General features: G+C 46.5%; 2 protein-coding genes across 11 annotated transcripts; one reads left to right on the top strand and one right to left on the bottom strand.

Annotated features, from left to right (window-relative positions):
- The first annotated feature begins 83 nt into the window (after nucleotides 1-83).
- Nucleotides 84-10,782, top strand: NTMT1 (N-terminal Xaa-Pro-Lys N-methyltransferase 1). 6 transcript variants are annotated; one of them, XM_082207956.1, is made up of 4 exons: nucleotides 84-211; nucleotides 7,254-7,464; nucleotides 8,295-8,547; nucleotides 10,216-10,782. In XM_082207956.1, coding segments are annotated over exons 1-4 (723 nt in total). In that variant the 5' UTR covers nucleotides 84-209; the 3' UTR covers nucleotides 10,473-10,782. The 6 variants fall into 6 exon arrangements, with proteins under 6 accessions (XP_082064082.1, XP_082064084.1, XP_082064083.1 ...); XM_082207958.1 differs by lacking the exon at nucleotides 84-211 and adding an exon at nucleotides 1,425-1,704; XM_082207957.1 differs by lacking the exon at nucleotides 84-211 and adding an exon at nucleotides 2,932-3,291.
- Nucleotides 10,783-12,927: 2,145 nt separating this feature from the next.
- ASB6 (ankyrin repeat and SOCS box containing 6) lies at nucleotides 12,928-22,823 on the bottom strand. Of its 5 annotated transcripts, none has more exons than XM_082207939.1 (7): nucleotides 22,682-22,823; nucleotides 19,087-19,260; nucleotides 18,327-18,508; nucleotides 16,455-16,561; nucleotides 15,159-15,267; nucleotides 14,911-14,997; nucleotides 12,928-14,062 (listed from the first exon to the last, which is right to left on the bottom strand). In XM_082207939.1, the coding sequence occupies exons 2-7, from the start codon at nucleotides 19,215-19,217 to the stop codon at nucleotides 13,383-13,385; spliced, it is 1,296 nt and encodes a 431-aa protein (XP_082064065.1). In that variant the 5' UTR covers nucleotides 19,218-19,260; nucleotides 22,682-22,823; the 3' UTR covers nucleotides 12,928-13,382. The 5 variants fall into 5 exon arrangements, with proteins under 5 accessions (XP_082064065.1, XP_082064068.1, XP_082064067.1 ...); XM_082207942.1 differs by lacking the exon at nucleotides 22,682-22,823 and adding an exon at nucleotides 22,625-22,643; XM_082207941.1 differs by lacking the exon at nucleotides 22,682-22,823 and adding an exon at nucleotides 22,267-22,556.
- Between the last annotated feature and the right edge of the window lie 4,169 nt (nucleotides 22,824-26,992).

Below are 26,992 nucleotides of genomic sequence, written 5' to 3'. Positions count from 1 at the left end.
TAACCGCCATTGATGCTAATCTCTTTCCTATTGGTCAGTGTCCTCATTGGTCAGTGGGAAAAGCTGGCACTGTCAACAGAATCCTGTTTCCACAGTAATCTATCAGCTGGACTCTAATTTCACACAGCAAGGTGACCCCTTTTGCTTTCTCCACCCATCCATACCTTCATCTGACGAGAACTGTTCAGCCAAGAGGTGGTGCTGTGCCCATGTAAGAGTCTGTATTCATGTGCCGACAGCGGATATGATTGTGTACACTGCCATATGGGTATAAAAGGTAAAAGGTAAAGGGACCCCTGACCATTAGGTCCAGTCATGGCCGACTCTGGGGTTGCGCGCTCATCTCACTTTATTGGCTGAGGGAGCCGGCGTACAGCTTCCGGGTCATGTGGCCAGCATGACTAAGCCGTTTCTGACGAACCAGAGCAGTGCACGAAAACGCCGTTTACCTTCCCGCTGTAGCCGTACCTATTTATCTACTTGCACTTTGACGTGCTTTTGAACTGCTAGGTTGGCAGGAGCAGGGACCGAACAACAGGAGCTCACCCCGTCGTGGGGATTCGAACTGCCGACCTTCTGATCGGCAAGTCCTAGGCTCTGTGGTTTAACCCACAGCGCCACCTGCGTCTCTCCATATGGGTATACAAAAGGGTATACTGCCATGTGGGTATGGTTGTGTATGCCAGCTCTTTTATGACTGATGGAGGTGTGAGCCTTGAGAATATACGGTGACTACCAAAGGCCTACCTAGCCCAGCATCCTGTTCTCACAGGGGCCTAGTCCTCATTTAATTCCCACAACACCCTTGTGAGGTAGGCTAGGCTGAGAGATGGTGACTGGCCCCCAAGGCCACCTAGTGAACTTCATGGCCGAGGGGAGCGGTGGAAGGATTTGAATCCTGGTCTCTCCTAGGTTATACTCCCAACAACCATTTACACCACACTGGCTCTCATTTTAAAGTCTGTGAGTTCTTCCCTAAAAAATCATGGGTGGGAACTGTAGTTTCCCCAGCACACACGGTACAATTCCCAGCACCTTTAGCAAACTGCAGTTCCCAGAATTCTTTTGGGGAACTTGTGGCCTTGAAATATACAGCATGGATCTGTGTAATATGTGAGCTCGGACCAGATGGGAGATCTTGCACAGCCGAATTCTCAACCAATTGATGCTTCTGGGTTGCCTTCAAAGGGAAGTCTCCTTCCCTCTTGAGTCTTGGGTGTTCGGCAGGGATGAGATACTTCTTCTCGCCCCCACTCATATTTTATATTGTGATTATTATTTAGTGATTCCAAAAATGGCAGTTAAGAAACTCAATGTTCTAGAACAACAACGGTCATATTTGTTCAAAAATTGAAGATGCAGGGTGGGGAAATCATGGAGACTATTATTTTTATTTTTAAATAGTCAGGAATTTGGCAGTTCTAATTACAAGATAAAATGTTTTTATGTTTTAAAGGAAAAATAGGAGCAATGGAAGAAGAGTTAGATGAACAAAGCCAAATGAAATGCAGATCTCATCAGTAGAGTTCTTTGTTTTTTATAATATATAGAAAACAACAAATACTGTAAAAGGGGGTGGAGAGTAACATGGTATAGTAGATTAGATCAAAGATGATGCTAAATAGAAGATTCTTAATCCTACCTGTCGGATATGTTGTGTTTTAAAGAAACATAATCTAAATCCTAAAATACTGTTCATGTCAGGTTTGTAATTTAGGGTTGTATTGATACTCTCATCAATATTACTTTAAAAAACCCAGAATTGTATTTTAGATTTTTTTAAAATTCTGATTTTAATGTATGTATGTGTACCACAGATGAGTGAGGATTTGAACATGGGTTTCCCAGGTGCTAAGTCGCTAACCATTCCATAACACTGTCTATTTGTAGTAGATAGGTAGCCGTGTTGGTCTGCCATAGTCAAAATAAAAAAATTCTTTCCAGTAGCACCTTAAAGACCAACTAAGTTAGTACTGTCTATTTGTGTGTGTGCATGAGAGGTCTGGAAAGTGGCAACAGCAGAACGAGGCCTTTTGTGCAGTGGCTCTCCATTTGTGGTGTGTTCTCCCCAGGAAGGCTCATCTGGCACCTTCACAACATATCCTTAGGTGCCAGGTGAAAACTTTTCTCCCAGGTACATGCACAAATGATTTCTTACCCACCCTTCACCCTAAGGTCTCAAATTGGGTTGCAATTTTATTTATCTCATAAAATGTATATATCTCTCAGTTTTCAGAAGAAACCATCAAAGTGGTTTGCTAAAAATTCAATACAGTATTAAAAATGATTTAAATTAAAAAATTAAAAGTTGGAATAAATTGGTTCTGAAATATTATTATTATTATTAGTAATACTAGTATGCTGCTCCGTATCTTAAAAAAACATTTATTCAAAAGTTACAATACAGCTTCGTCTATTGCCACATCACAAAATGATCACTCCAATCCTCAATCCCTCATCACCGTCATGTTGGCTTGCCCAGTACCCTCAGTAGGAACCCAAATATACATACTTTTTTTTTTTTAACACTATTTTAATTCCTTTATAATTTAATGACGTTTTAGCTGCCATTCTTTTCTACGTTTTTAGTTTTCTGTGTTTTAGCCGTCCTTGCTTTGATGTTTGCCAGCCGCCTTGAGTCCCGGTCTGGAAAGAAGGAGGGATATAAAAATAAAGGCAGTAGCAATAGCAACAACTATCATAATGAACCATTTTTTTAAAAAAAAAATAATTGCTTGTGTATGTTTCAGCGTGTGGGTATACACAGCGTAACGGAGCGCGTGCAGCCAGGCGGGGGATCCTAAGCCGCGCGCCCTCCCGCGCGCGCGCAGCTGTGGTGCAGCCCTTTGTGAAGGGAGGGCGGGGCCGCAGTGCCGACCCCCCCCCCAGCGATGCCTGCGTCCGGCCGAGGGAATATAAGAGGACCCCGCCCCCGCCTCCGCCCCCAGCATCCCGCCGGCCCACCCTTCTGGTCGGCTTCTTCCTCCTCCCGCCTCCTCGGGAGCACCTCCACGCGCTCTATGTAAGGAAATTGCGTGCCGAAGAGGGAGGAGATTGTGGGGCCCAATGCCCAGCGACGGGGAGGGGAGACCTGTAGCTGCCTGAATAGCAGAGAGAGAGCGCGAGAGAGGCTTCCTAGCCCGGAGGAGAAGGAAGCTTCGCAGAAGAGGCCTGTCTGGACACCTCCCCTCCCAGTGCCCTCCCACTATTAGGTTCCCCTTTCTCTTCTTCCTCCTCCTCCTTGCACGTTGCCGCAGCGCCCGCGCGCAAGGGAAGCCGGCGCTCGGTGGGGTGAGTTTACACAGAGAGCCGAAGTGACTGCTTTGGAGGCGGGGGAAAAAGAGAATTGCAGTCCACGTGGCTCATGGGCTGCCGGGGGAGGGAAGTGGGGGGGGGAATCTTTCCTAGTAAGGGTTTGTTCTGGAGGGAGCTGCGGCTAGTGCAGGAAGGGAACCCACAAAAGCCCGTTGGATAACCCTTCTTTAGTCTCCACCGCCTTTGTGCTAGGGTTCAAAAGTTAAGGTGAATGCCCTCCCCCGCTCCATGCACCAATATAGACATAGTTTATAAAGTTCATATAGTTTATAGAGCACCAGGAAATGGGTAGTGATTTATTTATTAATTACGTTAATTACATTTATATCCCACCCTTTTCTCCAAGCAGCTGAGGGTGGTTTTTAAATGTTCACGTGGGTTTTTTGTTTTGCTTAAAAGGGTCGCTTTGTGTTGCTGTGGCACAAAAGTAACCAATTCATTATTATTATTACTATTAATACGAATAGTAATTCATCTAATAATTATAAGTAATGCCATTAATATTTATATAATTATTATATTTGTCAAATAAAGGCAAGATTAACTGTTTTCTGTATGCAAGGCAGTGTGTGAAGAGGGCCAAAAATGCTAGTGTGTTGTTTGCAGTTGTAAACTCTCTTTTGGGAAGTTGGTGCTAAACTGGCAAACAAGTGCTTTCAAATTCATGTATTCTAAGGAACTATATTTAACATGAATTGTGGTTAATGTTAGTACATGTGCAACCACTTTGCTCTGTGGAACTGGCACCGTTACACGTGCCACATAACGCATGTTCCACATTTGTAACACACACTTTGGAACTCCCTGCCTCTTGACATAACAGCAGGTGCCTTCATTGTACTCTTTCAATTTTTTTGCGCCTACTAAAACATTTCTGCTAAGTATGTAGAATGAAAGTGTGCATTTAACTTACATTTTTCCCGCAGAAAAGCTTCCATTTCCAGAAGTTCATGAGTAGCAACAAATGGATGCAGAGTTCAAGTACTAGATGAGGCAAGCCCTCCCCCTCAGATTTTACTGGCTTCAATCCTGATGGATTTTGGCGTGCCAGCTGAAAATACATTTATTCAGCAAGGCCTTTAGCTCACACCCATAACAGTGAAAGATTTGCAAAAAGATGTCAATTGCAAATGCAACATCAGGCAAGATTAGCAGTTTCAAAGTTGACTGTTGTTGTTGCTGCACTGTTGACTAAATAAGAGCAAGATAGTTATGGTAAATTAGGTGATTGTCGAAGGTGCTGCAAAGTTTTCTGGGTGTCAGCTGGACATTTTCTGATGTGAATTACCCTATCCAAATTATTCCAGTTTGCATCAAAAATTGCCTGATTCAATCTTTTTTACAAAACCCACATAGCTGAAGTTCATGTGTAAAATAGAACTTTGGTGTTAGAACTTAAGTAGATTAAGAACGTAAGTATATTTAGCACAAACCCGTTTCTTTGGCTTGCAGACCATAAACATCAAATATGCTGTATAGGGCTAGGTATGTGTACAGAAGCGCTCCCTATGCACCTCTTCCCCACGAGGTTCCTTGGCACACCCCTCACGCATGCCAGGCGTTAACCAGAATCGACTCTTCATTGTCCAGCTCGGAATGGATGGGCTGAAGAGTCCTCTTGCCCTGCTAGCATGTACAAATAATTTTACATACAATGGTTTTACGAATAATTTTATTTGTATGCCTCCTTTCCATTAGTTGAGGCATGTTCAAGCCAGCTTACAACATGAAAAAACCTCATAATGACAACAAAAGTTGTCGTAAATAAAAATGCAAAAAATACACAACCAAATCAAATGATTTCCACATAAATCATAATAAGATCTAAAATAAAGGTACAAATAATTAATAGCAATAATAGCAACAACCTTCCCAACCAAAGCCCCTTGCCCCAGCCCAAAAGTCTGTTCAGCAGCCTCAGCTTTTGTAGCTGGAGTCATTCAGGGCCCCACCCCACCCTGCCAGGCCAGGTGGGAAAAGCTCTGCAAGGCAGGCAGCTGGTCTTCCAGGCCTCGCAGCCAAGATGGTCTTCGTCTAGCACAGAATTAACATCCTGGGTTTGGTTTAAAAAACCGAGATTTTGGGAGGGTGAGGAACAATTGAGTGGACCTAAGGGCTCTAGTAAATGAACATGCCACAAACCTACCTGCCAGACTAGTTGAATTTTGGGTTCTCTACAGTTCTGTGATTCTGATTACAGGTACTACAGCTGGGGTGTGTGTGTGTGTGTGTGTGTTGTCCATCTCACAACCTGGTGAGTGCCTCAACTTGAGCTAAGCTGAGAACACTTCTGGCAACCGATCGTCCTGATTCCATGTTTGGGTTGGTGTAGGGCACGCCCTACAGAACCATGTATATATTTAGCTCGAGATCTCATCCTTCAGGGTTGTACATATCTAACGGGCGGGTTGAACATCACCTGCTCTCTTGGAATCTCTTTAAATGCCCTTTTGCATTCTGGGCCTGTTGGTTGGGGGGTGGGGTCACTATGCTAGCACCTTATTATTTTTCTTTTGTAAAGATTATTTAATTTTACATGCAACGCAGAGAACAGTTATAGCCACAGGTCAAAAATATAAAACTATGAGATGGGCACGTGGAATCTGAGTACAGTTGCACATGGGTCAAAATAATAAACTTCAGGTAACGACTTTCAGCGTTACCAGATTTATCAAGTGTAGTTCCAGATTTGCCATGCTTGTGATGAGGGTCATCCTGAAAATGGTGGTTCCACTCTACTGTGTTTAGAGTGCCAAATCATATGTGAAGTATCTGGAGGTTCTAGTTCTTGTCAAAATCTCTATTATAGCTACCGTATTTTTTGCTCTATAGGATGCACTTCCCCCCCTCCAAAAATGAAGGGGGAAAGTGTGTGCGTCCTATGGAGCGAATGCAGGCTTTCGCTGAAGCCTGGAGAGCGAGAGGGGTCGGTGCGCACCAACCCCTCTCGCTCTCCAGGCTTCATTCAGGAACTATCCGCAAGCCTGCGGAGCCCAGCGGGAGTTCCCGCCAGGCTCCGCAGGCTTGTGGACAGCTGCCTGCAGCCCAGAGTCTGGGGAGCGCGGCGCTGGCATCCCGGGCTTCGGGCAGCTCTCCCCAAGCCTGCGGAGCCCGGAGGGAACTCCTCCCATGCTCAGAAGGCTTGCGGATAGCTGCCTGTTCTCCACCAGCCTTCTGAGCGTGGTGGCGAGGTTGCTCGAGCATCCCCCGTCCCAGCCCCGCAAGCCCCAGGAGCGGCGGCGAGGTTGTGCGCAATCTTGCCACCGCTCCTGGACCTGTTTTGGGGGCTGGGGTTGTGGGAAGCTCGGGCTTCCCACATCCCAGCCCCGCGGCTAAAAACAAAGCCACACGCAGCTTCTCCCGGCTGGAGAGGTTGCGTGTGGCTAAAGAGGAAGCCAAGACAGCTGTCTTGGCTTCTTTGCTCTTTGGGACTGCGGATAAAGTTTCCCCCCTTTATTCCTCCCCCCTAAAATCTAGGTGCGCCCTATGGTCCGGTGCGCCCTATGGAGCGAAAAATACGGTATATTCCTGAGAGAGTGACTCCAAGCAGCCAGTGTAAGATTTTGGACTGTTGCAATTACTATTCGAGCTTCCTAGATAATATATAAGACCAATTCTTTTGACGATACATCTACACTGGTATTGTCAAAAGATATTCAGTAGGACAACGATCAATAGTTTCTTCAGTATTATGTGTCATTTCTGCCAAAATTAAATCCCAAAGACCAGTTGACGTTCCCACCATAAATGATAATATGTACTAAGTTTATCACAACCCTTCCAACATTTAGGTGACATAGAAGACAACATTTTTTTGACATTTGCAAAACATTGCGATGCCATCTGTGAAGTAATTTCCCTAAGAAAACTGGAAACGAATTTTAAGGGTCTCTGTTCCCCAATCCATTTCACACCTTTCTTCCTCTTCTCTGTCAAAGGGAACACCTTTTGACCTGCTTTGGTTTCTCCTTGAGAAGAAAGGTGCCGATGGCGAGCGACGTTGTGGAGAACGAGAAGGAGTTCTACTCCAAGGCCAAGAAATACTGGAAGGACATCCCCGCAACAGTGGATGGGATGCTGGGGGGCTATGGGCACATCTCCAGCATCGACATCGACAGCTCCAAAAAGTTCCTGCTCCGTTTTTTGCTGGTAAGCAAGGTGTTCTCTCTTCCAAGCTGAGCAGGAAGAGCTTGGGGTTACCTGCTTTCCTCCAGATATTTTGGACTACATCTCCCAGCAGCCTGAACCAGCCCTGCCAAATAATGCAGGGGCTGATGGGAAATGTAGTCAAAAACATCTGGAGGTTGGCCAAGGCTGGTTTAGGGGGAGTGTGGGAAATACACTTATTTTTCCCCCCTTTAAAGCAGTGAACCATTGAATAGTGGAGTTGGGAGGGTCATCTAGTCCAACCCCCTGCAATGCAGGGATCACAGCAGAAGAGTCATTGACAGATGGCCATCCAAGCTCTGCTTGAAAACCTCCAAGGAAGACGAGTTGACTGCAGAATCTCTGGCAGGGATGGCTGACCTGTAGCCCTCCAGATATTGTTAGATTCAAACTCCCATCATTGTGGGGCAGGGCCTCTTTGGTGGTGGCTCCCTATCTGCAGAATGCACTTTCTAGTGAGGTGCACCTGTCCCTGTTGTATTAGGCTAAGAGTCCTTTGCCAAAATGCATATTGGGCAAAATTGTGATTACGATAAGCTGGTGAGGCCTTGGTGATGGTGCCACCACTGGGAGTTACCCAGTGCTTTTTTACTACTGTTCATGAGGAACTTCGCAGGTTTAATCCCCAGGGCTGGTCATTGTTCCCTGCCTGAAACCTGGGGAAATGGAGGCTGTATCTGCAAACATGGATGCCATCTTGCCAGATACAGTATAACAGAGAAGGGTGTGTGGGGGGCAATGAAAGACCCTGTTTCTGAAAGCGTTGAGAGGCATTCAAGGTTCTAGCCCTCATTAACTTAATTTCTGTCTAGGATGAGCCTAACAGGACAGGGACCTCCCGTGCCTTGGACTGTGGGGCTGGCATTGGCCGGATTACCAAGCGGCTCCTGCTGCCACTTTTTGGAACGGTGGACATGGTGGATGTCACAGCGGACTTCCTTAACCAGGCCCGGACCTACCTGGGTGAGGAGGGTCGGCGTGTCAGGAACTACTATTGCTGTGGCCTGCAGGACTTCAGCCCCGAGCCCAGTGCCTACGACGTCATCTGGATCCAGTGGGTGATAGGTAAGAGTCTCCCTCCGCTACCTGTACAAGAAGGGTTGTGTATCCAGCTTACTTTCTCTGTCTCAGAGTAGACCTTAATGAAATCCGTGAACCTCAGTTAATCTTAGTCATTGACTTCAACGAGTCTACTCCAAATGGGATTGCCATTGGGTACAACTGGCAAAAGGTCTCATCTGCACTGCACATTTAAAATGCTACAGTACCTCTTTAAAAGGCATTCTGCCCCCCCACCCAAGAATCCTGGGAACTGTAGTTCAAGGTGCTTCAACGTCCTTTCTGTTTTCCTCACAACAGGCTTGTGAGGTAGGCTTGTCAGAGAGGGCAAACAGCCTAAGGTTGAGAGCTGAGCAGAGAGGTTTGAACCCACGCTGCCTCAATCTGTCCCCTTTGTACTGTTCAGACGCTTAATTATCACAGCATTGGATTCCAGCCACTGCCTTTTAGGTTAAGGTTGTCCAATGAAACTGAATGTTGGAAGATTCAGGACAGAGAAAAGAAAGGACTTCTTCACACAGAGCATAGTTTGAACTATGGAACTCCCTCCCACAGTGATATTCACCAACTTAGATGGTCTTATAAGATGATTAGACGGATTAATAGAGCATAAGGCTATTGATGGCTACCAACCAATGATACCTCTGCTGTACCCCCACAGTCAAAAGCAGCCTCTAAATACCAGTTGCTGGAACCCCAGGAGGACAGAGTGCACTTGTGCATGGGCCCTGCTTGCAGGCTTTCCATTGAGGTATCTGGTGGGCCACTGTGAGTGCAGGATAAAATGGGCCCTTTCTAGCCTGGCCCAGCAGGGCTCTTCATGTAGAGAGGTCTTTTGTGAGAGCAGAACCCCCATGCACAAGAACAGTCTACCTTTGAATACCAAATAATGGGGAACTGCAACTGGACAATACAGTTGTGCTCAGGTCCTGTTTGGGGTTTTCATTTTGGGGGACATCAATCAGGTTGACCACCGTGAGAACAGGATGCTGGAGTAGAGGCAGGCCACTGGCCTGATCCAGTAGCCAGAGTCTTTTTCTTCTTCTTCCATAAACCATTTATTGATGTCCCAATGCATATACATAATATTTACATAGAATTTCATATTTCTTATAATTTATACATTCACATTTTCTATTATAGTACATTGTAAATCCACATTTAGTTTTTACTTAATTATCTCATACTTTCCCCCCTCGTGACTCAAAGACTTCCCTCCACCCGTGTGTGACTTCCTAATTTTGTTTTAAAATTTGTTACTATGTTTGTACTTTTGATAATTTATTTATTAAATATTTATTCTTGTGTTCTATATTAACTTTGTGAGATCAATAGGTTTTTGTTGGAGTACCTATTAGCTATGTATTCCTCTACACACTTGCATTCTTGTTTCAGATTCTGATTTGATTGCATTCTAATTGTTACCATCATTTTTGCTAATGTAATAAATTCAAAAATTATTTGAATTTATTAATTTAATAAATTCAAATAATTTACATTGCCAGTCTATCACTAATGGTGCTTCTTCACATTTCCAATTTTTGGCAATCAATAGTCTGGCGGCAGCTGTAGTGTATAAGAAGATTCTTTTATTGTCTTTGGCCCACCGATATACCTTTTATTTAAGAATTTCTAGTAGCCAGAGTCTTAATGCTCTTATGCTCTTAAAAACAGGGCACCTGACAGACGACCACCTCTCCAGTTTCTTGAAGCGCTGCCGCCTGGGCCTGCAGCCCAATGGCATCATAGTCATCAAGGACAATATGGCCCAGGAAGGGGTCATCATGGACGACGTGGACAGCAGTGTCTGCCGGGACCTGAATGTTGTCTGCAAGATCATCCGTTGTGCTGGCCTCAACCTGCTGGCCCAGGAGAAGCAGGAGAATTTTCCTGACGAAATCTACCACGTTTACACACTAGCAATGAGATGAACCCCTCCATCACTGAGCCCCATAGAGAGGGAGGTTGCCTTCCTGCGGGGGCCTTGAGACACCCTTCCCAAGCAAGGCTGGCTGCCTCCCTGGCGACAGAGGGCCCCAACTGAACATCCTAAAAGAGATAGTCCAGAAATTGGGGTCTGGCTGAGACTCTCGTCGTCAAGACTGGCTTAGGAATGCTGGGGGGAAGTAAATGTTCTTTTTTTCGAAGCTGCTGCTGCTAATGTTGTTGGTTCTTTATTGTTTGATGGGTGGAGAGGAAAAAACACTTGTCAAAATATACTTTGTATGGTTGTAACAGCAACTTGTTTTGAACTGTTTTATATACTCAGTGGGAGGGGCAGAAATGGGAGTGTGGAATTCCCTCCCCCAGGAGGTGGCGATCCCCACCAACCTGAATGGCTTCCAACCAGGGTTTCCCAAACTCCAGTTGTTTTTGGACTACAATTCCCATTATCCCTAGCTAGCTAGAACAGTGAATTGTAGTCTAAACCCCCAAAGTTTGGGAAACGCTGCTTTAAATGAAGATTGGACAAATTCATAGATTGTTATTAATGGGTCCTGCTTTCAGGTTTCCCATAATGGGCTTCTGGTTGGCTACTGTGAGAACAGGATGCTGGAGTAGATGGGCCATTGGCCTGATCCAGCAAGCTCTTACGTTCTTACGTTTAGTGCTCTCTTTGCGAGAGTGCGAGACTCTTAATCTCAGCGTCATTGATTCAAGCCCCATGTTGGGCGAAAGATTCCTGCATTGCAGCGGGGTTGGACTAATGACACCTTGGGACATCTTCCAACTTACGATTCCGGTTGTTGATTATTATTATTATTGGGTGCTGCTAGGCACTTTTAAATTTGCACAAAACACATATTTGCATAAATGCATATATGCTACTGTATGGAAATTAAGGTGAACACAACAGCTCAAAAGGGGAGTGTAGAGGAGTTTGGACCCAGGTCACCCTTCCCTAACAATAACACCATTTGTGGGTCCAATTTTCACCTAAATGCTAAATTACTCTTCGCTATAGGTCACAACCATAGAGAAACATTGAGGCTCCTGCTTTTTGTTAAGAGTTTTTATTTACCCCTCTACTTCATCAGAAAAGGCGCCCAGAGCACGTAGTGCCAGGTCAGCAGCGCACAAATCCCTTCCTATACAAGATTTGCAGGTGCGACCTACAAGGAGGAAAAGGAAGGGGGTGGGGATGAAGGCAAGCAAAACTCAGGCACTGTTGGAAGTGTAAGTGTTCTTATAAGAACCAGATAGGAAGGGAAAAATCACAGCCCAGAGGAGTTGCCAAAGCAGTTGGAATGACTGCTCAGGGGTGCCAAATGAAGCTGGTCCCTCAATACAGCCAACGGAGTGGGGCCCTTCTGTCCTCTTGCCAAAAGATGAAATGACTGTTGATAAGACCCCAGTTGAGGGGTCTCTGGAGAGTGCCAGTGGAGCAGCCCAGAGTGGTTTAACAATCCCTCCTACTTAGGGAACTTTGGGAATTGTAGCGCCTTGAGGGGAACAGCAGTCTCCTATACAGTTCCCAGGATTCTTTGGGGGAAGCTGTGATGGTTTAAAGTGTCACTGGGTTTTAAAAAAATGTATGGTGTGAATGTAGCCTGTGCATTTGGTTAAATGCTTTCCAGGGGGTGGGAAAATACAGCTGAACCAAGGGGCCACCCTGAAATGATGTCTATCTTGTACTTATAAACAATGGATATTTCCCCCCAATTGGTGGTGAGCACATGGTCATCACCCTTTCTGAGGAACAAGGCTGTTTTTTTTTTTTTCAAATCAGGACCACCCATCAGTCAGTTGACAGTGCTGGGTGACATCAGGAAGGCATGGGGTGGGTGCTGCGTTGCTAGTTTGTTCCCCTCTGGAAACCCTAGTAAAGTGAACCCCTCCCCTATCAGTCTTGCTTCATTTGTGCTCTGTCAGATGAATGACAGGCGTGTGGCCTTCCCACTTATCAAGGATCTGGCCCAATGGGTCAAAAAAGTTCTTCACACTTAACCTTGCTGTGTATCAGCTTACAACAACAACCATCATCATACTGCCTTTGAAAACACACAAAAATGGTTGAGTCACTGTGTGGACTAGATAAGGCTGCCCTTGGCTCATGGCCTAGCACAAGAAAGCCTCATGAGGAATGGTACCTTCTGTTCTGAATGGCAGAAACAGAATCTGCAATATGTTGTGAACCTCCCCGAGACCTATGGGTGAAGGGCAGTATACATATCAATAAGGCAACAAGTATGAAAACATCTACTTCCCATTTGCAAAAGCAGCACCCAACATAGCATAGGATGTCATGAAGATGTTATTGCCACCCCTTTTTCCTGCTACTTGGCCTATTGTTGCTTTTATTTTATTAAATTTGTCAAGTCACTGTTACCCAGGACAACCCAAAGCAACTTGAAAACAACCAAGCAAGACACCAGAGGCACAACATTTTGCTGGTGCAGAACACATGTTTAATGACCCAGAGGAATGGACGCTTCGCTCCCTGTTAGAAGCCAGGTTGCTCAGAACAGCTGTTTAGAAAAGTCACGAGGTAATATTGTTCAGATAAATGAAGGCCTCCAACCTTCTGCAGACACTGAGCAGAATTCAGTTTAGTCATGACTCAGGTCCAGAAAATGGACTTGTCCCTCCTTCAGAACAATCAGCAGTTGAGCTGCAGATTTGGAAACATCTAAGTGTTATGCATTCGTCCATTGCAGGGCAAAAGGCCCGGCCAGTGTGTGAATGGGTATGGTGCAGTAACACCCTGTGTGGCAATCCCGCAAATGTCATCCTGTGCATGACCAACACCCGTGTCCACAATTGACTGGTGTGTGTGGCTTGAAGGCCTCAGGCTGGAAACACCCCCTTGGCAGATCAGTCTTCTTGGTCCACCCTTGAAGTCAGACGGCCGCCTCTGCAGAGCTGCTCGGGTCTATAAGGATATATTTTTTCAACAAATTGGGAAGCGGGAGGGCCTTGACTTTTTCATCGATGGGCCAGGGTCTGAGATGCTGCCGCAGGGAAACCCGGCACATCTGCTTCAAGGTAGGAGGGGAGTGTTCCAGCTGCTTCAGGCTGGTGAAGAGGTCTGAGATCCTCTTCCTATGGAACCCACTGAGGTGGCTGAGGTTGATCTCAAAGTTGATGGGCAGCTTGATGGTCTGGGAGCTTGAAGCCATGAGCTCCAGCACCGTCTCGGCCTTCTGAAAGAGGTCGACGGAGAAGGCGTCGTCCTCTGACCCGCTCAAGTGGGAGCAAAGCTGCTCAAAGATAATACTGAAGCCCGACCAACAGGCGGGCCCATGGAGGGTGCAGTTGTATGACGCCCCAAACTCCAGGAGGAAGCGCAGGAAGGGAAAGTGGAGCCGGAAGTTCTTCAGGCACAGGTGGGTGAGGGACTCATAGGTTGGGCACGCACTAGGGTTGGCCCCATGGGTCATCAGCAGCTGAGTGACCTGGAAGCAGAAGCTCTTGATGGTCCGGACCTCCTCTTCGTCACCTCCCACTGTCTCTCCAAGGAGGAAGATGATGTAGGAGAAGACACTGTCACCATCTTTTGTTGTGGCCTTCACATTGGCTCCTGATGGGCGGGAACAATACAGAAACAGACAGTTTAATTTTCTTTTTCAGTGACCCCTGGCATCACCACCACCATTTTCCTATTTTCCCCAATCAATTTTTACTAAAAGTATTCAACAAAATACAATAAAAGCCAAACTAAGGAAGAGAAAGAGAAAATAAATATAAGGCCCTCTATCACAAATATATCTTAACCCTTATTTAAAGTAATACCAAAGACATTTAATAACATGTTTAGAATAGTGCTGGAAGTACAGTGGTACCTCTGGTTATGAACTTAATTCGTTCTGGAGGTCGGTTCTTAACCTGAAACTGTTCTTAACCTGAAGCACCACTTTAGCTAATGGGGCCTCCTGCTGCCGCTGCGCTGCTGCTGCACGATTTCTCTTCTCATCCTGAAGCAAAGTTCTTAACCCAAGGTACTATTTCTGGGTTAGCAGAGTCTATAACCTAAAGCATCTATAACCTGGGGTACCACTGCATTTGAAGTTGAGAATATATTGCGGCAATGCATGATTATTTGTATTTCTTTCAATAAACCTAAAATAAAGAATAATGTTCTTCAATACATATACCGGTATATCTTGTTTGCCTAAGTAACCCATTATCTATATAGATCATGTATCTTGTAACAATAAATTTGGATTAATCAGTGCTTGCACTTTTATCATTCCAGCCCACCCAGGCAGGTCGTTTTAGGGAGAATGCCGTGGGCTGGCAAGAGGGTGCCAGCCTTGATCCCCGGTTCACATTCCTGCTCTGAAACCACTGATAGTTTTGCACTGGATCTGGACCCCTGGAGAAGGAAGCAGCAGGGCTTGGTGGGGCGGGCGGGTGGAGGAAGCTCACCTCCTTCCAACAAAAGGCGAATGTTTTCCGTATTGTGGATCTGAACCCCATCACTGCTGGCTAGAGCATGCAGCAGAGCGGTCTTTCCTGGGGAAGGAGGGAAAAAGAGCATAAAAATGTGAGAGGAGCCTGTACGGGGCCTATCAAGCCCAGCCTCCTGTTCTTGAGTGACCAACCAAATGCCCACAAGCAGGAGCCAAGGAGGGAAAGGGGGAAAGGCCAAGCCCAGGAGGATGGAGGCAACTGACCATGTTTATCAACTGCATTGACATCGGCTCCAAGTTCCAAAAGTCGCTTTAGGCAAGGGAGGCGTTCTGGCTCTTCGCTAGCCAGATCTAGGGGGCTGCTTTCATGAACCTAAGGAGGAATGGGATAGAGGAAACATAACTGGCTGCTTTTATTGATGCCTTTACTGCAGCAGTGATGAATTTCTCCTAGTTTGAGGGCTGCTTTCCCTCTTCTGCAGAAAGCAGCTGGCACAGTGAATGTGAATTTCCCCCCTATGTATATGGTCAGCTGGTTTCTACATGCGCTCGGACACCTGTGTCCTTCAACCGGGCAAGCAAGTGACGTGAGCAGAGTTGAAGGATTTGTTTCCATCCAGGCAACACTCAAGGACGAAATCTGGAACCCTGGACCCTGCCTTGACCCCTGCTTTCTTGACCAACTATATCTTATCTTATCCTATTTTTCATACAAGTTCTTTTCCTTGGAAAGGGGAACGGAAGAAAGTCAACTCACAGCCTTGTGGCAACTTTTGAAAGCTAACTTTTTAAAAGAGCATAAGGTTTTAAACCCTACATGCACATTGCATCCTATGAACAGAGAAGCAAAATTTGGGGTGGGGATTTTGGATCAGGATCTCAGTGGTTCCATATTATTTCTCTATTCCTCCCCACCCCCAGCCTGCAATGTTGTTATCAATCTCCCTCTCCCTTTGTTAGTACACCTGCTCCTTTCACTACACAGGTGGTGGCCATTTTGGGTGGGGGGGGGTTGTGTTCCTGACCCCTGTATGCGTTGGCAGAGCCCCAGCCCTGTTTTCGGGCCTCTTCTGGGTCGGCAGTGACGAGCGTGATCATGTGCCAATCAGACATGCGTAAAATGGTTGCTCCCTGTATGGTTCCTGCCATACACCAAATATGTGCCTCTTTACTCTGCCCAGACACTCAAGATGCAAGAATAAAGTGGGTCCTAAACAGATGCAATCGTACTTGATCTCAAACCAATTTTTTTAATGCTTGCATTTTAAATAGCTTGCGATCAGGCCACTGAGAAGCCAAATCCATGATAAGAATAATTACCAGCATGGTGTACTGGTCAGCATGCTGCGCTAGGAGCTGGGAGTGACCAGGGGGCCATGAAGCTAACTGGGTGTAACCTTCGGCCAGTCACTGTGTCTCTTAGTCTGATCTACCTCATAGAGTTGAGAGAACCATCTGCACCACGCTGAGTTCCGTGTGTGTGTGTGTGTGTGTGTGTGTGTGTGCGTGTAAGGTTTGACATCAATGTTAATAATGGAAATAAAAATGGCAGCAGCTTACCCTGTCTCTCCGGTTGATGTCTGCACCTTCCTGCACCAACAGCTCTACCATGTCCGGCTTGTTCCGCATCACGGCGATGTGCAAAGATGTATAATAAGTGATTGGGTCTTTTGGAAACACAGAAACACACATTTATTTATTTATCCACCAATTTGGCACAATTTGTTAATTTGTCACACAGAAGCATCCTTACCTTTCTTCCAAGGACCTCAAGGTGACTCGGTTCCCATGCCCTCGCAACAATCCTACGAGGTAGGCTAGGCTGCAGGCGAGACAGCGACCGGCCCAACTGTCGCTCAAGGGACCTTCACGTGGTTGCATGGCAAATTGGAACTCTGGATTTCTAGTTCCACAGCTCTTATCCACTGTGCCTGACTGCCTCTCCTAGCAGGCTAACTGGCTGTTGGTTTTTAGGAAACACTGAGCCCTTGCACGTTCAGGGATGTTATTTTGATTTTCAAGGAGCTTAAGGTGGGGTTCTCTCCCTTCCCTGTTCCATCTTCACAACCACCCTGCGAGGTACGCTTAGGCTAAGAAACAATGACACTGGCCCCAAGGGTCGCATCCAGAGAGCTTCATGTTGCTGTGTGCATGATTTGAACCCTGGTCTCCCAGGTCTTGTAGTCTGACATCCTAACCCTTGCATCACCCTGCTGCATCACCTAATAAAGACTCCTGATCATTGGTCCTTTGGATATGGGGACTGTCTGCCCACACAACAAGGCTGTTGTCACCACTGGGGGAAGAGAAAGATGCTTACCGGTGTTCACGTCAGGCCCGTAATGCGGGAGCCAGCAGGCCAGGAAACATCCCCCTACCCATTTCCTCCTCATGGCTCCCAGCAGTCAAAGGCCCTCCTTCCTGGCCCAACTGTCTAACTGGCCTTGCTGGGAGGCGGTCATGTTGTTAGGGAGACAGCCTATGAAGGAACCTCTGTGTGACATCACACACCCATGGGCACCTGAGCCCGCAGCGGCCAGCGCTTTAGAACACTGAAGCTCATGGGGAGGAGCTTAGGAGACAAGGGGTGGAGCTTGGGGAAAAGGAAGGCGGAACCTAATGGCAGAGAGGTGAACCTAGCAGTACCTGACAGTAGAAAAGAGCAACTTAGGGAGGTAGAGCCTAATGGACATCAGGGGTTCAACTACTACTGAATTGAAAAATATATACTTTTCGCTTCCTCATCTGGGTCTCAAAATGGATTATCAAGCCAGGTGAAGAAGAAGAGTTTGGATTTGATATCCCTGAAGGAGTCTCAAAGTGGCTAACAATCTCCTTTCCCTTTGTCCCCCACAACAAACACTCTGAGGTGAATGCGGCTGAGAGACTTCAAAGAAATTTTACTAGCCCAAGGTAACCCAGCAGCTGTATGTGGAGGAGCGGAGACGTGAACCTGGTTCACCAGATTACGAGTCTACCACTCTTAACCACTACACCACATTGGTGGAATAGCCTTTTTTGCCTTTAATACAGGCAATGTCCTATTTGCGTGTGGGTTGTGTTCTGGATCATCACTTGCATAAGCCCCTCAGCACCACCCTGCCTTCCCCCCACTCTGCCCTGTTCCGGTTCTGAAAACGTCCCACACACGTGCATGGCCACACGTTCTTGAAACGCATGCAAAAACGGGGGTCGCCTGTATTGAATTAAAATGGTGTCACATAAAACGGGGCATTGCAATTCCCAGCAGAAACAAAGAACCAAAACAGGTCACTCCTAACCAGAAAGGAAACATTTGGGGGGGGGGGAGAGGGGAGGAATCATGAAAAAATTGTATATAAAAATACAGCCTCTATAAATAGCTATCCCAATGATTTCTGTAATTTTAAAATATATGCAAGACCGGAAGCATGAACCAGGTCCCCCTCCAACCTTCAAAGGTGATGTCCGCCCCACCACGCAGGAGGGCCTCTGCGGCTTGGACTACCCCATACTCCGCCATCTTCAGCAATGAATAGCTCACACCCTCTTGGTAGTAAACGGAGTTGGCGTTCCTCTCCAGCAGATTGTTAAGGGCCGCAATCCGCCTGTCGTCTTCTACCACAGCGCTGGGGCTTCACAAGAAAACAAGGCAAATAAAACACCACAATGACCATAGGAGGAGGGCAAAGTTCCGCGGTGGTGGTTTGGTAATGATTAAGAGCCAATCAGTAGTCAGCTCAGAGGGAAGAGCTGTGTGCCAATGAGAAGACATGTCCTTCTGGGCCACATTCTGGGGGCCACATGCCAGCGGTGGGTAGGGCCAGAGTGGGTAGGAGAAACTAATGTGATTTCCCTGCTCCCCCTTTACATTAGACCACCAGGTCCATTTGGCTCAGTACTGTGTGCACTGACTGACAGCAGCAACAGCTCTGCAGGGTTTCAGGCAGGGGATATTATAAGTGCAAACTTGGAGATGTCATTAGGGGCTGAACCTGGGTCTTCTGTATGCACATAAGGTGCTCTACCCTTAACCATGGCCCTTTCCCTGAAAGGTGGGATTCTGTTTGTGCATTTCATGATTTTTATATACCGCTTGATTGTATAAAATCCTCAAGGATCCTAGTCCTCATAATTCTGAAGAATGGGCTGAATTGAATGAGACCCCAGCTCAGTATTGTCTACATGGACGGGGAAGCAGCTTCCCAGTTACCTGACCATCATGTCCTGCACCAGAGGATCCATACATTCCAAGATCTCGTCAACTAATGGCTGGTACTCAAAGATGATCCGTCGGAAGCCATGGAGGAAAGGCATTCTGCTCGACTCCCTTCTGTGATTCATTTAGGAAATAGTCTGAGAGCCAATCTAAAGCTGCTTCCTCGGCCTACCAAAAAATAAATTCTTCATAATCATTGCTGTCATTCGCAACCATATGTATCCTACAGGGCTTGTTAGCACATCCTTCCCAAAACCCACAGTACAGGTTAACCATTTAAGTAGGATAGCAGTGTTTCAACCCTTCTCTTGCTTCTGCTGCTGCCATTAAGTAATAAATAAAATAAAATAATATTAATTATAATAATAATGTCCAGCATTTCCCCCAAATTGTGACTAAAGGTGACCGATACAAATTAAAACACAGATCAAATACAGAAAGCTAAAACTTATTTAAAAATAGTAGCTTAATACTATAATAGAACTTAAACAATATGAGAATGAATCTATTGAAATACAGAAATTGATATAGTAAAAACAGCACAGCACTATTTAAAAGGCCTTTTCCCCTGGAGTTCCCCCAGGCGCGCAAGGCTTGCGGGCGGCAGCCTGCAGCCCGGAGCACCCTCCGGAGGATGCCCCGTGCTTCGCGCAGGTGTCCGCGAGCCTTGCACGCCCGGCGGGAGTTCCCGCGGGCTCGCAAGGCTTTCGGGCGGCAGCCTGTTCTGGGGGCTGGGGTCGGGGGGAAGCTCGGGCTTCCCCCGCCCCAGCCCCGTGGCTGGGGGGGGATAAATTTTTTTATTCATTCCCCCCCCCAAAAAATGAGGTGCGTCCTATGGGCCAGTGTGCCCTATAGGGCGAAAAATACGGTAATTACCAGCTCTGACTACTCACCTAAGGTAAGGACTGGACGACACCCTTGCCAGGTAGCAAACGAGCCGCCAATGACTTGTGGTAAACATGGCCCCCTGGGCCAGCTGTAAGCCTTTCAGGGCTAGTCATTAGAGGGAACTTTTTGCAAGGCTGTCAGAGATTGAGACAGCCTTTGCCAGGGTCCATCCTTAAGATGCCATAGCAACAAAACAACTTGATGTCTTGCAGGGCTCCTGCTCTTAGCTTGCTAGGACCAGTAGCTACAGGATGGAACTGGGGCCACTCCACCCAGGAGACTAGTAGCTCAAGACATGACGTTCCTGCCTTGGGAAGGAGTGATACAGTGGCAAGTGGAAGGTTACCCCCATCCTTTAAATGCATGTCTTTATGTGGAGTAGCACAGTTATTAAGCTCTACAGGTCTAGAGTTTCCTTGCCCCTCCCATCCTAGATAAGAACTCTCCATTGCAACTGCCATTGCCCTGTTGATATAGAATCAGAGCTGTAGGGCCATTCATAACATAAGAATATTCTTCACAACTATGAGCAGAGAAAGCTGCAACAGTTAACTGCGCCTATGATTCTATGAAATTAATCCACAGCAAGAGGTATGATCTCACAGCATTCAAAAAGTTAAAGAGACCCTATCCTTATCAAGAAAGCCACCTGTGACTTTTCTTTCCAGGGGCAGGGTGGGTCTGCATTTCAGATCCACACACCCAAGGAAACTTTTTTTTAATCTACCACATTTTTAAAAATCTACCATGAGGCAAGTTGCAAGGGCTCCATGCCACTCAATGATCCAAACAGTGCCCAAAGAAACTACACCTAGCTCAGTATGGCCAGAACCAGATATAGGCAACCTTTGGCCCTCCAGATGTTTTGGACTACAATTCCCATCATCCCTGACCACTGATCCTGTTAGCTAGGGATCATGGGAGTTGTAGGACAAAACATCTGGAGGGCCAAAGGTTGCCTATGCCTGGCCAAAACTGACTGGCAGCAGGTCCACTGTAGGATAGAAAAGCTACATGGCTCCTGGAACCTGGGTTACAGGCGCAAAAACAGAATGGCTATTCCCCACCCCGAATGAAGCAGCACTTTCTATTATTTTTTTGTAGAGAATTTATTTGGTTCTTTTTGCAGTTTGTGGCATTTGGAAGGTTGTAACCGGCCACAGCAAAACAGGTTGTACAGAGAGCACAGTGGGACTTTACGCATGTATAGGACAGTAACACCCAGTGAACATCATGCCTAAGTGGGGATTTGAACTTGGGTCTCCCCAGTCCTAGTCCTACAGACTCTAACCACTACACCACACTGCTCACACTGGGGTTCAACCTTTTTCTTCCACTTTGCAAAATCACAGCTTCTGTGATAGGTGCTGCTGCTAGTGAAGGGGCACTGCCTCACTCTAGTCTAGTCCATGTCCACATAACACAATTGTTTTCAAAGTTCTGATGTTTTCATTTTTCTCAAGGAAATCACTTCCCTGTAAATGGTACAGGAGCACTCATGGAAATCTTTTTTTTAAAGTAGGGAATGCTGCACCATTTCAAGAGTCTTTCTTTCTTTGAATGTTTGGCCCTGCCAAACTACCACTGCCCCCAAATTACCACTGCAGCTGTACTGTAAGCTTGTTAACTTAACTCCACGAATCTGACTAAAAGGAAGTCCGTGGGAAAGGTTTAAAGGGAAAGGCTACCCTTCTGACAAAAGGGGGGGGGGGTTCCCCAAGAAAATGCATTTTACTTCGTTTTTCACTTCCAGTAAAAAAACCAACGACAACTGCAATGAATGCTAACCACCTGGGGTAAAATTTTGAATGGGGCAAACATTCTAATGACCAAGAGCAGGTGTGGGGAACGCTGTGCCCCCTACTCCTGAATGTTGCTGAACTACAATACAACTCCAACCAGTCCTAGCCATTGCCACGACTGCGAGGGCTGACCAACGATTCCCCATCCCGGGACTAATGAGCTATCCAATTTAGCCTGCTTGTTTTTCTTGCACTTAGTAAACAAAGCTAAAAAGTTTGAACCTGCCAAGCTAATATTTATTTTCAAGTGCTTTGTCATCGTCACTACATGAATTTATGACATTTCTCTTTTCCCCATAGAAATACGTGAATCCCCTGTCCCCCTCCCCCCAAGTAAGGGCAAGAAAATCAACGCAGACAAAGTAAGGTTTATACGCAGCAAAATACAAATGATCAAACAAAAGTCAGCATCTCGGTAAATTGCCACCTGCTTCCAAAACCCTGTTTCCAAAACCAGTCGCTACAAACATGGGAACGAGCCCACCTCACAAGGCTGTTAGGAACGATTTCACGGGCAGGGGAGCTTTCTCGAACCAAGCGTCTGAACTAGCTTGAAGTGCTCTGTAAAATGGAACCAAATTATTACTACGTTCAGTATGGATAACCAGAGCAGCCTTCTCTCCCCGTCACACACCATGCCGGAAGAATCCCTTTGCGCGTCCGAAACCCCCAGTCTGCAATTCCGACAACCCTAGTGTGCAATTTAATTTTTTTAAGAGCCCTACAGTTAACGATTAGCAAGATTTTTAAATTCTGTATTTTCAAGTAACTTAATAAATAAAGCCTTTTTGCTAAAACCAGCAAAAACAAAACCCCTGTATCAAGGTAGCCCATTAAACCACCTTCCTCTCCGCAAATTCCCAGCTCCCATCCCGTCCTATTGGTCCCACGTCTCCTACCTGCACGGCGTGCCTCCGGGTTAGCAGGAAGCGGAAGGATGCCGAGCTCTTGAGTTGCACTTTTATACAGTTTGCAGCCAACAGCTGCAGCTCTCTCTCTCTCTCTCTCTCTCTCTCTCTCTCTCTCTCTCTCTCTTGGTTGCTCGCTCGCTCGCTCGCTCTCGCTCTCCCCACAGTTTCGTGTATCTTTTCATCTAAGTGCCCTCTGCAGGCTGGAGGTTTTGCTTTAAACCGCTGCCGGATCAAGCGGCCACCAGGGGGCAGACTTCCCCAGCGGAAAAGAAGATACTGTACAGTACAGTGGTACATCGAGTTACAGATGCTTCAGGATACAGACTCCGCTAACCCAGAAGTAGTACCTCGGGTTAAGAACTTTGCTTCAGGATGAGAACAGAAATCGTGCTTCGACGGCCTGGCAGCAGCAGGTGGCCCCATTAGCTAAAGTGCTGCTTCAGGTTAAGAACAGTTTCAGGTTAAGAACAGACCTCCAGTACAAATTAAGTACTTAACCTGAGGTACCACTGTACATCTATAGGATCAGTTGACCTGGAATAATTATTTTTAATCCACTCTTTACAAACATTAAATGCATGCAGGCTTCAGCTCCATGGCTGGAATTGCAGCTGCTTAAGTCTTGCTTGATAGGGTTTTATCAGAGCTCCCACCATAAGTTATTTCAGTCCCAGCCTTGCAAATGTGTACCCCACCTTAAGCTCCTTGAAAATCAAAATAACATCCCTGAACGTGCAAGGGCTCAGTGTTTCCTAAAAACCAACAGCCAGTTAGCCTGCTAGGAGAGGCAGTCAGGCAAAGTGGATAAGAGCTGTGGAACTAGAAATCCAGAGTTCCAATTTGCCATGCAACCACGTGAAGGTCCCTTGAGCGACAGTTGGGCCGGTCGCTGTCTCGCCTGCAGCCTAGCCTACCTCGTAGGATTGTTGCGAGGGCATGGGAACCGAGTCACCTTGAGGGCCTTGGAAGAAAGGTAAGGATGCTTCTGTGTGACAAATTAACAAATTGTGCCAAATTGGTGGATAAATAAATAAATGTGTGTTTCTGTGTTTCCAAAAGACCCAATCACTTATTATACATCTTTGCACATCGCCGTGATGCGGAACAAGCCGGACATGGTAGAGCTGTTGGTGCAGGAAGGTGCAGACATCAACCGGAGAGACAGGGTAAGCTGCTGCCATTTTTATTTCCATTATTAACATTGATGTCAAACCTTACACACACACACACACACACACACACACACGGAACTCAGCGTGGTGCAGATGGTTCTCTCAACTCTATGAGGTAGATCAGACTAAGAGACACAGTGACTGGCCGAAGGTTACACCCAGTTAGCTTCATGGCCCCCTGGTCACTCCCAGCTCCTAGCGCAGCATGCTGACCAGTACACCATGCTGGTAATTATTCTTATCATGGATTTGGCTTCTCAGTGGCCTGATCGCAAGCTATTTAAAACGCAAGCATTAAAAAAATTGGTTTGAGATCAAGTACGATTGCATCTGTTTAGGACCCACTTTATTCTTGCATCTTGAGTGTCTGGGCAGAGTAAAGAGGCACATATTTGGTGTATGGCAGGAACCATACAGGGAGCAACCATTTTACGCATGTCTGATTGGCACATGATCACGCTCGTCACTGCCGACCCAGAAGAGGCCCGAAAACAGGGCTGGGGCTCTGCCAACGCATACAGGGGTCAGGAACACAACCCCCCCCCACCCAAAATGGCCACCACCTGTGTAGTGAAAGGAGCAGGTGTACTAACAAAGGGAGAGGGAGATTGATAACAACATTGCAGGCTGGGGGTGGGGAGGAATAGAGAAATAATATGGAACCACTGAGATCCTGATCCAAAATCCCCACCCCAAATTTTGCTTCTCTGTTCATAGGATGCAATGTGCATGTAGGGTTTAAAACCTTATGCTCTTTTAAAAAGTTAGCTTTCAAAAGTTGCCACAAGGCTGTGAGTTGACTTTCTTCCGTTCCCCTTTCCAAGGAAAAGAACTTGTATGAAAAATAGGATAAGATAAGATAAGATATAGTTGGTCAAGAAAGCAGGGGTCAAGGCAGGGTCCAGGGTTCCAGATTTCGTCCTTGAGTGTTGCCTGGATGGAAACAAATCCTTCAACTCTGCTCACGTCACTTGCTTGCCCGGTTGAAGGACACAGGTGTCCGAGCGCATGTAGAAACCAGCTGACCATATACATAGGGGGGAAATTCACATTCACTGTGCCAGCTGCTTTCTGCAGAAGAGGGAAAGCAGCCCTCAAACTAGGAGAAATTCATCACTGCTGCAGTAAAGGCATCAATAAAAGCAGCCAGTTATGTTTCCTCTATCCCATTCCTCCTTAGGTTCATGAAAGCAGCCCCCTAGATCTGGCTAGCGAAGAGCCAGAACGCCTCCCTTGCCTAAAGCGACTTTTGGAACTTGGAGCCGATGTCAATGCAGTTGATAAACATGGTCAGTTGCCTCCATCCTCCTGGGCTTGGCCTTTCCCCCTTTCCCTCCTTGGCTCCTGCTTGTGGGCATTTGGTTGGTCACTCAAGAACAGGAGGCTGGGCTTGATAGGCCCCGTACAGGCTCCTCTCACATTTTTATGCTCTTTTTCCCTCCTTCCCCAGGAAAGACCGCTCTGCTGCATGCTCTAGCCAGCAGTGATGGGGTTCAGATCCACAATACGGAAAACATTCGCCTTTTGTTGGAAGGAGGTGAGCTTCCTCCACCCGCCCGCCCCACCAAGCCCTGCTGCTTCCTTCTCCAGGGGTCCAGATCCAGTGCAAAACTATCAGTGGTTTCAGAGCAGGAATGTGAACCGGGGATCAAGGCTGGCACCCTCTTGCCAGCCCACAGCATTCTCCCTAAAACGACCTGCCTGGGTGGGCTGGAATGATAAAAGTGCAAGCACTGATTAATCCAAATTTATTGTTACAAGATACATGATCTATATAGATAATAGATTACTTAGGCAAACAAGATACAGTGGTACCTCTGGTTACGTACTTAATTTGTTCCGGAGGTCCGTTCATAACCTGAAACTGTTCTTAACTTGAAGCAACCCTATAGCTAATGGGGCCTCCCGCTGCTGCCGCGCTGCCGGAGCACGATTTCTGTTCTCATCCTGAAGCAAAGTTGTTAACCCGAGGTATTATTTCTGGGTTAGCGGAATCTGTAACCTGAAGCATATGTAACCTGAAGTGTATGTAACCCGAGGTACCACTGTATACCGGTATTTGTATTTAAGAACACTATTCTTTATTTTAGGTTAATTGAAAGAAATACGAATAATCATGCATTGCCTCAATATATTCTCAACTTCAAATACAGTGGTACCTCAGGTTACAGATGCTTCAGGTTACAGACTCCTCTAGCCCAGAAATAGTACCTCGGGTGAAGAACTTTGCTTCAGGATGAGAACAGAAATCGTGCTCCGGCGGCGCAGTGGCAGCAGGAGGCCCCATTAGCTAAAGTGGTGCTTCAGGTTAAGAGCAGTTTCAGGTTAAGAACGGACCTCCGAAACGAATTAAGTTCTTAGCTCGAGGTACTACTGTACATGTATAGACTCAGTTGAACTGGAATAATTATTTTTAATCCGCTCTTTACAAACATTAGATGCATGCAGGCTTTAGCTCCATGGCTGGAGTTGCCGCTGCTTAAGTCTTGCTTGATAGGGTTTTATCAGAGCTCCTGCCGCAAGTTATTTCAGTGCCAGCCTTGCAAATCTGTAACACTAAAGTTGAATGGTCTCTTGGGGCACCTGCAGAGTGCTTTTTGTGGTCTGGGAAAGGGTTATGCCTCAGCTGCATGGACATGGCTCAGGAGTCTCCGTGTAGGGCTGGGAAGGATTCCCTGTCTGAAACCCTGGGAAGCTGCTGCCTGTCAGTGTCAACAATGCTGAGCTTAGATAGAGTGATTTAATTCAATCCTTAGTGGAGACTAGACATTTGCTTTATTTATTGGCGGGATGTAGCTTAGTGGGTAGAGCTTTGCTAGCAGAAGGTTCCAGTTTCAATTTCCAACCTTAAAGGCTGAGACAGACCCCTTGTCTGCAACTCTGGAGAACAGCTGTCAGTCTGTGTAGGCCATGGGTAGGCAAACTAAGGCCTGGGGGCTGGATCTGGCCCAATCGCCTTCTAAATTCAGCCTGCAGACGGTCCGGGAATCAGCATGAGTAGAATGTGTCCTTTTATTTAAAATGCATCTCTGGGTTATTTGTGGGGCATAGGAATTCGTTCTCTTTTTTTCTTTTCCAAAATATAGTCCTGCCCCCCACAAGGTCTGAGGGAGAGTGGACCGGCCCT

This window comes from Podarcis vaucheri, assembly GCF_965113315.1.
Source record: "Podarcis vaucheri genome assembly, chromosome: Z".
Classification (NCBI taxonomy): domain Eukaryota; kingdom Metazoa; phylum Chordata; class Lepidosauria; order Squamata; family Lacertidae; genus Podarcis; species Podarcis vaucheri.
Note: the sequence above shows the minus strand (reverse complement) of the source record. Positions and strands in the feature narration are given on the sequence as shown.